The 9,764-nt window shown below is 45.3% G+C and overlaps 2 protein-coding genes across 2 annotated transcripts; one reads left to right on the top strand and one right to left on the bottom strand.

Annotated features, from left to right (window-relative positions):
• Positions 577-2,160, top strand: LOC8066018 (probable NAD(P)H-dependent oxidoreductase 1). The gene is made up of 2 exons (XM_002447437.2): positions 577-1,345; positions 1,783-2,160. The coding sequence occupies exons 1-2, from the start codon at positions 629-631 to the stop codon at positions 2,002-2,004; spliced, it is 939 nt and encodes a 312-aa protein (XP_002447482.1). The 5' UTR covers positions 577-628; the 3' UTR covers positions 2,005-2,160.
• Positions 7,471-9,183, bottom strand: LOC8083403 (probable NAD(P)H-dependent oxidoreductase 1). Its single transcript, XM_002446051.2, has 2 exons — positions 8,343-9,183; positions 7,471-7,907 (listed from the first exon to the last, which is right to left on the bottom strand). The coding sequence occupies exons 1-2, from the start codon at positions 9,060-9,062 to the stop codon at positions 7,683-7,685; spliced, it is 945 nt and encodes a 314-aa protein (XP_002446096.1). The 5' UTR covers positions 9,063-9,183; the 3' UTR covers positions 7,471-7,682.

Genomic DNA, 9,764 nt, shown 5'->3' with positions numbered 1-9,764 from the left:
ATTTGACCGGTCGCGAGCTCAGGTCAATTGGGACTGGTGGTACAACTAGGCCATGCGAGCGAGTGGGCTTCAAGTGAAGAGAGTGGATCCGACACTTTTGAGCTAATTTAAATAGTCTGGATGAAAAAATATTCTAAAATTTGGCACTTTTCCACCTATGCATGTGATTTTGGTCGGACTAAGCTACAAGTGGGGCGTGTGTGGGTTTGGATTTGTGGCTGGAGTGGGTCGTGATTGGGCCGGACGCAAGCAGGTTGGTTGGAACTGATGGCCGTGCAAGCGAGTAGGCTTTAAGTGCACTTGGGCTAATTTGAATGGGCCGAACGAAAAAAGTAGTCTAAAATTTCGTATTTTTATTATTAGATATAGATATAGGTATAGTTTTACTTTTTTATTATTAGATATAGATATAGATATAGATATAGATATAGATCATATTTTTTTTATTGATTTGATTTGAAACGTAAGCATACCAACTACTTTTCTTACTTGGATACAAAAATCAATTATTTATTACTATAATCAACTTGAAGAGTCCATATAAACAGAGGAATCTTGACCTTACAAACTGCCCAAACAAAGAAGCACACAAACGCATCCTTTGACCACCCAACTGCCCAAGAACGCGATGGCCAGCGCGTCGGCGAGCATCCCGTGCGTGGCGCTCAACACGGGCCACGCGATCCCCCTGCTGGGCTTCGGGACCGGCTCCTCCACCACGCCGGAGGACCTGCCGGCCACCATCCTCCACGCCGTCCGCCTCGGCTACCGCCACATCGACACGGCCTCCATGTACGGCACGGAGGGCGCGGTCGGCGCCGCCGTCGCCGACGCCGTCGCCACGGGTGCCGTCGCCTCCCGCGCCGACCTCTTCATCACCTCCAAGCTCTGGATGAACGACGCGCACCCGGACCGCGTGCTCCCCGCGCTCCGGCAGTCGCTGGCCCGCCTCGGCCTCGACTACCTCGACCTCTTCCTCGTCCACTGGCCCCTCGCCGCCGACGAGAACAAGAAGCTCGTGCCGTTCGACATGGAGGGCGTCTGGCGCGCCATGGAGGAGTGCCACCGCCTTGGCCTCGCGAGGTCCATCGGCGTCAGCAACTTCTCCGCGGCCAAGATGACACGGCTGCTCGCCTTCGCTGCCGTGCCGCCGGCTGTGAACCAGGTGGAGTTGAACGTCGGCTGGCGTCAGGAGAAGGTCAGGGAGGTGTGCGCCAAGAACGGCGTCGTCGTCGCCGCCTTCTCACCGCTCGGCGCGTTCGGCTCCATGTGGGGATCCAACGCCGTCATGGAGAGCGGCGTGCTGCAGGACGTCGCCGCCAGGAAAGGCAAGACGATTGCTCAGGTATATAGATTACATTGGTTCGTTTTCAGTACTTTTCGTCTTTACTCATCAAGATAAATTCTTGTTTGAATTGAAGCTAAGCTGTTTAATTTGGGTAAACTGTTTAGGGCTTGGTGGTACTGTGTTCTCCTTCCTAGTTTACAACTTCTTTATTTGGAAAAAAAAAACAAAATTGGGTTTGGAACACAGTCACAAAAGTTCCCGGGACGTAGGTACAAGGAATACGGTACGTGGAACATGGTACGCTTCTTGAGAAAGGATTTTCTACTGTCGGAACGAAATGGAATAAATAAGATATTGAAACGTTGTAGCAATGCAGTTGTGACCTATTTATGAACTCATTCCTCTATATTAATATATTTGCCTGGCATTTCTGCCAGCCTTTTTTGAAAAAAAAAATTATGAACTCATCATCATCCATTTACATACATTTATAGGTAGCGTTGAGGTGGCTGCACGAGCAAGGTGTGTGCTTCGTAGCCAGGAGCTTTAACAAGGACAGGTTGAAGCAAAACATGGAGCTTTTCGATTGGGACTTGAGCGACGACGACAAGGAGAAAATCATGGGGATTCCACAGAGGAAAGCATGCCGTGGGGAGTTCTTTTTGTCACCAGACGGGCCATACACCTTGGAGGAGCTATGGGACGGAGAGATATGAGAAATTTATGTTCCGAACCAATTATCTGTATCTCAAACTATCAAATTCTATATCTGCTAAAAATACCATGTAGCTATATATTGCATCTATTATTTGTCCAGCATCGTTGTTAAATGCTTGGTGTGTGGGGAAATGTCTTCCCATTTGTTAATTTCATTTAACATGCTCTCTCCCTATCATATATGTTTCCAGTACTTTGTTTGCAGTCTGGATGAGTGTGAACTTACAGTTGGTGCTGGACAATTGCCTTGCATGTCAAAAACATTATGTTACATTTTTAGGTTGGGTGTGATGGTGCTGCTAGTGGTTAAGATTATTAGGGTTTTTAGACCATGTACAATGCAACATGGACATTAGCTGGCCTAATACTTAGATGGTGGCAGTTGGCAAAATAGCTTTGACTTTGTGTCATTAAGCCAAATATCCGGTTAGCGCTTGTCTTATGATAAGCACATCCCAGCTCATCATATTCCATCACATGAAGATCATTCACCAACTAATTGATCGTAATCATGAGTCACATATACGCCATGCTAAAAAGAGACAGTAGATGGTGAATTTGTTCGTAGTTGAGATTGACTTTGACATATTTGAGAATGTTATATATATACTACCTAACTATTTCACATTGATGTTGATAAAAGGCATGCCAAATAAACTCTTTTGTCAGAGAAGTGTTGGGCCATCATTATTTAAACAGGATTTTATAAGACTGGTTAAAGACTTCTTCGATACTTCAATGGACATACGCAGCCTATTATTCATGTATTATTGCTCTAGTCCCAAAGAAATCCAACCCGGAAGCTGTGGATGATCACTGTCGCAAACCGATCTGTTGAATTACTCTCCGATGAATAGCATTACCAAAGCTTCTGTCGCAATGAGAACAATGTCGCAATGAGAACAAGGGAAGAACAAGAACTAGTATTAGTGATTTACTGACCTGCTAGACCCTCATGTAAAGATGAGCAACGGGTTGGCCCGACCCGATAGGGCATGGGCCCATATGACCCGTGTGCCACTAGGCCGTGTCTCCACATGCCACCGTGCCTGCCTGATGGCTTAGGCACGGCACGTGGGTCGATTTTCGGGCCGGGCCGGCCCAAAAATCACGAGGCCCAATAGTCCTTCGGGCCGGTCCATGGCCCGCTATATGAAAACACCAAATTTAATACAGAATTCAACAAAGCATAAGTAAATCACATTTAAATCACATACATTGATACTTCACAATTCACATAACACAATATACTCACAGATCATATTTCACTTACCAAAAGTCACAAGTTTTACAAGAACTTGATACTTCAAGTTTCATAAGTTCCCTGATACCGGGCCAATACCGTGCCTGCTATTAAAAGCGGACCGGGCCAGGCCGCCTGGTGGGCCGAGGGGTCAGCCCAAACACGGCCCGCTACGTGCTTCGGGCCAGCACGAGCACGGTTAGGATCGGACCATGCCGTGCTCGGGCTGGGCCAAATAACCGTGCTTTGGACTATGCCTTTGGTCCGCGGGCTGCATACTCAACTTTACCCACATGTGTTTGCCGCAATATACACTGACATCCGTTGCCAAATAACGGCGTGTTGACTTGTACAGGCCATCTGCAACGAACCATGGACCTGCAACTAGTGATACATGGCTCATCCTTCGTGAGAGCGTTGTTGAACTTTCGTGGGCTGTACCATTCATCCCCACCGTGTTGGGCTACGCCGAGCTCGTCAAGCAGCTGTCGTGAGTCGTGACTCGTGAGCAACTTTGCCAGCTCGCCGGGCCACCATTCCTGCTTCAACTACAGCTACTAGGCCACCACTGCTACGCTGACTGAACTCGATCGCCTACCATCGCGCCGCACGGCTGAGTTGCTCATTGCACCATGAGATAGACTAGCAGTGTGTCCGTGCTAACATTACGATAAAAAACTAAGACAATATGTTTTTTTAAAATGTAATAAATAGTGAGATATACTCAAACTCAAATTCAAATCCATTGGAGGAACAATAGCACAAAAACCATACATAGATGTTGCTTATAGAAATCATAATTTCAGGTGAGTCGGTTTGAATTTTAGTACACTATCCTCGCATGCACTGAAGTTAAACAAGATCCAACGTCCCAAAGGAAAGGATCACAAATTGTGTATACACTCATCGCTGAAGCTGAGCTGAAGCGCTCCTAAGTTCAATTACTCCAACGGTTTTGTTAGGATCCCCTCCTGGTCTGCCAAGAGCATAATTTACCGCAACCCAAGCATAGATACCTTCATCTGATCCTGTAAAAGAACCAGAAAATGTAAACAAACAAGTTGAAAGTATTTGAAGAGAGCACTTTTACACATCATACCCCCAACAATTTTTTATGCTTTGCTTTGATTCTTGTTTTTGATCTGATACTCAACCAACAGAAATGCCATTAGTCATCATGTTCATGCTATGCAATATCTCATGATCTGTTTTGCTAGTATATGTGATTCGTTAATCTGCCATGCTAGTATTCTTTACGTGCTTAATCTAGTTCATCATCTAGTCATTTTTTATGTTCTTGTTTTAATCTGGAAATTAATCTAGAATTTGCCTAATTATTTAACAGGTTACATGTCAAAGAAGATCTGGAGCCGCGAGTCGAAGCTTTTGTCGGTGATCTGCTGCGAGGTCTCAAGCAGAACCAGCTCATCCTTGTTGATCTTGTCCACCTACATCCGCCGACGTCAGCTCAGCCTGAACTCCATCACGGACTCCTGTGACTCCGTGGTACTTGCATCCAAACTCCAATGCGCGCGGTTAGGAATTAATCACTGAAAGAAGCCTAGGGTTTCTAGAAGAGAAAGGGGAGGGGAGTGAAGTGAACCTATGTATTTGGGGAAGTCAGTGTGGGAGAGGTATTGGTCGAAGTTGGTCCAGGCGTTGCTGGCCTTGTTGCCGCCATTGATGAAGCGCAGGCCGCGGATCAAGTCGGCGTGGGAGAGGTAGCCGTCACACGCGAGGCCGTCGAAGATGGCATGGGCCTCGATCCAGGCGTTGCTGCCCTTGTTGTCGCCGATGATGAATGTCACATCCCAATTTTTTTTTGATTTTGGGTTGTGCGTAGTAAACATTAACGAAAATAAATAATTTGATATTTGGATAAAATTTTCTAAGTTTAATTTTATAGTGTCAACTAGTTATATAAAGAATATGAATCTTCAAACTTTTCTAAATTAATTTGACGGAATTTTGGTTGATGTGATAGATCAATCTTCCTTATTGGCACGTCTTTATCTTTTTTTTTTATAATCAAATTCTTTGTTTCTCCACTCAAGTTTTTACCGGGAGCTTTTGAAAATATTTTCTTTCTACAAATCACTCATTTGAGTATATTATCTATGAATCTATATCCACAGTCTTCTTCGGATATTTTCTGAATTTTCTAAAGATTTCTCTCTTTTACCTTGGAGAAAAATCTATTCTTTTAGATGGTCCAGCTAAAATTATTATTATTTAGTTATGACGCTAAGATCTTTTGCCTAGTCGCGGCAACTCCTCTTTGTTGCACCAGCATCGCAGCCCAAATCAAACTCGGCCTGAGTTGGCATGTCGAGGCCCTTCATCAGCCTAGTCCTTGCCCAGCATTGTCAATGGCTTTGCATCATTTAGTGCCCCATCGCATCTGCCCTAGCAATCACCATCACCATCGTCACGAAGTCAAGCGTCGCCACCATCAGCAAGCTGCAGAGGGGGCACCTAGGACTGCTGCACAAGTCCCTCAGCTGGTCATCCATACCTCTGGAATCTCCTTGCCGATCCATGTAAAAGCATCTAATCTCATGCATGCTATCGCTTTGCTTTCCATCGCTACTTTCTTCTAAGTATTTTTCTGATCGCGAGGCAAACAACCATATGGCAGATCGTAGCCAGGTCCGTAGAAGCCAGTAGCAGGAGTTTGGGCAATCAAGATCGAGATTTGGTTTAGGTAATGAAAATATTAATTTCGTTTTTTGTCCTCTACCTTGCCTCTTGATTAGGTCTGGTAATTAGGTTAATCTTGCCGCAATATTTTATTCTTTTGCTAGATCTGTCATGGCGTTTGTTTGAGGGCCGTCGGTTTTGTCAGGAGAATAAACTAAGTTGGTTTATCCAATTATTTTGCTTTCATGTAGAATGCTTATTAATTAAAATCGTTGCACTAAATGAGGATCTGTGCAATTTCTGAGTAATGCTATGTTCCAAACCAACGTGTTCATACTTTAGCTTGGATTAAATAATTTAGGGTCCCAAATAACTTTATGGTGAATATAAAAGTTTTAGATAAACTTACATAGATGCTTGTGCCGTGTTTGATCATTGTTTTTGCTTGTATAAAATAGATTTCAAAAAAAACACAAAACAAGTTGACCACTTAGAAATAGACATGCGAGTATTAGGCTTCTTTTGTTTCCCTCCGCACGCATGCACAAGAATACAAATGCTGCCACACGAAGCAGAGCACGATTACTAGCTTGATGATGTCATGATGATCACATGAGTTTTGTTGCCGTTTTTCTTTGCAAAATAATTTCTAGAATACAAAATAAATACACTAGCTTGTTTTGACCATATAATCTCCATTTTGAGCCATTCATGTTGCGTTAGAGTCATAGCAATGTAATCTATGCATTTTTCATGTCCCATGTTTTCCATATGTTGCTAAATATTTAATTGCTAAATATGTTTGTAGTTAGTTTTATAATTAAAAATAGGGACAATTGGCTACCGGACATGCAAAGTGGCGCGCATTTGCTGGAAGACACTTTTTCATGTAACACTCACCACCAAAACAGTTGCCATTTGTAAACCATAAGGCCAATGGCTATGAAATTTTAACAGCAACAAGATATGATAGTTATCTACCAATCATCTAATACTCACTTCCATAGAAAATCTCGTTAAGGACATGAAATCATGTCCACCAGCAACCTTAACAGCCATGATTTGCTGGAGTCGAAGAAGATCAACGATGGGCGTTGGAGATGAAGAACAAATGAAGAACAAGCAAGAAGAAGCTCCAAAAACAACAATGGTGCTCTCGGTTTCAAATGGGCAGAGGGGAGGAGGGAGCCGGCCTATAAACCGGACCTTTAGCACCGGTTCAGGGCAAAAACCGGTGCTAAAGGGTTTGCCTCGGCCCGTCGCGCTGGCCGGTGCTAAAGAGGACCCTTTAGCACCGGTTCGTGTTGCCAACCGGTGCTAAAGGGTTCCTGCCCTGACAACACCTGTCAGTAGCCGTTGGGTAGGACCCTTTAGCACCGATTCGTGTTACAAACCGGTGCTAAAGGGGTCTTTAACCCCGAGCCGCAAAAAGGCCGAGGTTTTTGGCCATTTTGGACATCGACCAATGCCTCATTCTGTAGTAGTGCTAGCAGCACCATCACACCCAACCTAAAAATGTAACATAATGCTTTTGACATGCAAGGCAATTGTCCAGCACCAACTGTAAGTTCACACTCATCCAGACTGCAAACAAAGTGCTGGAAACATATATGATAGGTAGAGAGCATGTTAAATGAAACTAATTAACAAATGGGAAGACATTTCCCCACACAGCAAGCATTTAACAACGATGCTGGACAAATAATAGATGCAATATCTAGCTACATGGTATTTTTAGCAGATATAGAATTTGATAGTTTGAGATACAGATAATTTGTTCGGAACATAAATTTCTCATATCTCTCCGTCCCATAGCTCCTCCAAGGTCTTGTATGGCCCGTCTGGTGACAAAAAGAACTCCCCACGGCATGCTCTCCTCTGTGGAATCCCCATCATCTTCTCCTTGTCGTTGTCGTTCAACTCCCAATCAAAAAGCTCCATGTTTTGCTTTAACCTGTCCTTGTTAAAACTCCTGGCCACGAAGCACACCCCTTGCTCGTGCAGCAACCTCAACGCTACCTATAAATGTATGTAAATGGATGATGATGAGTTCATAATTTTTTTTTTCAAAAAAGGCTGGCAGAAATGCCAGGCAAATATATTAATATAGAGGAATGAGTTCATAAATAGGTCACAACTGCATTGCTACAACGTTTCAATATCTTATTTATTCCATTTCGTTCCGACAGTAGAAAATCCTTTCTCAAGAAGCGTACCATGTTCCACGTACCGTATTCCTTGTACCTACGTCCCGGGAACTTTTGTGACTGTGTTCCAAACCCAATTTTGTTTTTTTTCCAAATAAAGAAGTTGTAAACTAGGAAGGAGAACACAGTACCACCAAGCCCTAAACAGTTTACCCAAATTAAACAGCTTAGCTTCAATTCAAACAAGAATTTATCTTGATGAGTAAAGACGAAAAGTACTGAAAACGAACCAATGTAATCTATATACCTGAGCAATCGTCTTGCCTTTCCTGGCGGCGACGTCCTGCAGCACGCCGCTCTCCATGACGGCGTTGGATCCCCACATGGAGCCGAACGCGCCGAGCGGTGAGAAGGCGGCGACGACGACGCCGTTCTTGGCGCACACCTCCCTGACCTTCTCCTGACGCCAGCCGACGTTCAACTCCACCTGGTTCACCGCCGGCGGCACGGCAGCGAAGGCGAGCAGCCGTGTCATCTTGGCCGCGGAGAAGTTGCTGACGCCGATGGACCTCGCGAGGCCAAGGCGGTGGCACTCCTCCATGGCGCGCCAGACGCCCTCCATGTCGAACGGCACGAGCTTCTTGTTCTCGTCGGCGGCGAGGGGCCAGTGGACGAGGAAGAGGTCGAGGTAGTCGAGGCCGAGGCGGGCCAGCGACTGCCGGAGCGCGGGGAGCACGCGGTCCGGGTGCGCGTCGTTCATCCAGAGCTTGGAGGTGATGAAGGGGTCGGCGCGGGAGGCGACAGCACCCGTGGCGACGGCGTCGGCGACGGCGGCGCCGACCGCGCCCTCCGTGCCGTACATGGAGGCCGTGTCGATGTGGCGGTAGCCGAGGCGGACGGCTTGGAGGATGGTGGCCGGCAGGTCCTCCGGCGTGGTGGAGGAGCCGGTCCCGAAGCCCAGCACGGGGATCGCGTGGCCCGTGTTGAGCGACACGCACGGGATGCTCGCCGACGCCGCGCCGGCCATCGCGTTCTTGGGCAGTTGGGCGGTCAAAGAATGCGTTTGTGTGCTTCTTTGTCTGGGCAGTTGTAAGGTGAAGTTTATATGGACTCTTGTAGATGATTGGTAGTAATCGACTTTTGTACCTAAGTAGTAGTTGGTACGCTTACGTTTCAATCCAACAATAAAAAGATATAGGGTTGATAAGCAATAATATTGTAGTAGTACTACTACAGTTGTTTTTACATAACTTTGATTTGTGTCATTAAGCTAAATATCCAGTTAGCACTTGCCTTATGATGTGGAATTAAGCCAAATTCCATTTTCTTTTGACAACATAGCCAAATATGTAGTTAGCACTTGCCTTATGATATAGTACATCCCAGCTCATTTTATTCCACCATATGAAGAGCATTCACCAAACTAAGACTATCTCCAACAAGTGTTATCCAAAATACAATACCCATTTGTCCTTTGGGTAACGCTACAGGTAAAAAGTTCCATACCTATTTTTAGTCTTCTCCAACAACAAGACCTAAAAGACAACACTCTCTGCAAATAGGTCTCAAGGAGAGACGATACACAAATTTGGGTTGTGCCTCTACTGATACCCAAAATAGGTCTTCTGTATGGGTACTCTGTTGGAGGCTATAGGTATTGTGTTGGAGACCCATTTTGAGTTTGGGTTCCCAAATAGGTCTCCTATTGGAGACAGCCTAAGTGATTGTA

Source organism: Sorghum bicolor, chromosome 6 (genome assembly GCF_000003195.3).
Source record: "Sorghum bicolor cultivar BTx623 chromosome 6, Sorghum_bicolor_NCBIv3, whole genome shotgun sequence".
Taxonomy (NCBI): domain Eukaryota; kingdom Viridiplantae; phylum Streptophyta; class Magnoliopsida; order Poales; family Poaceae; genus Sorghum; species Sorghum bicolor.
Note: the sequence above shows the minus strand (reverse complement) of the source record. Positions and strands in the feature narration are given on the sequence as shown.

Excerpts from the sequence above, each read along its gene's own strand:
- LOC8066018 (XM_002447437.2), top strand. The coding sequence starts at position 629 with ATGGCCAGCGCGTCGGCGAGCATCCCGTGCGTGGCGCTCAACACGGGC. Across the intron at positions 1,346-1,782 it reads AAGGCAAGACGATTGCTCAG|GTAGCGTTGAGGTGGCTGCA; the intron begins GTATATAGATTA and ends ATACATTTATAG.
- LOC8083403 (XM_002446051.2), bottom strand. The coding sequence starts at position 9,062 with ATGGCCGGCGCGGCGTCGGCGAGCATCCCGTGCGTGTCGCTCAACACG. Across the intron at positions 7,908-8,342 it reads AAGGCAAGACGATTGCTCAG|GTAGCGTTGAGGTTGCTGCA; the intron begins GTATATAGATTA and ends ATACATTTATAG.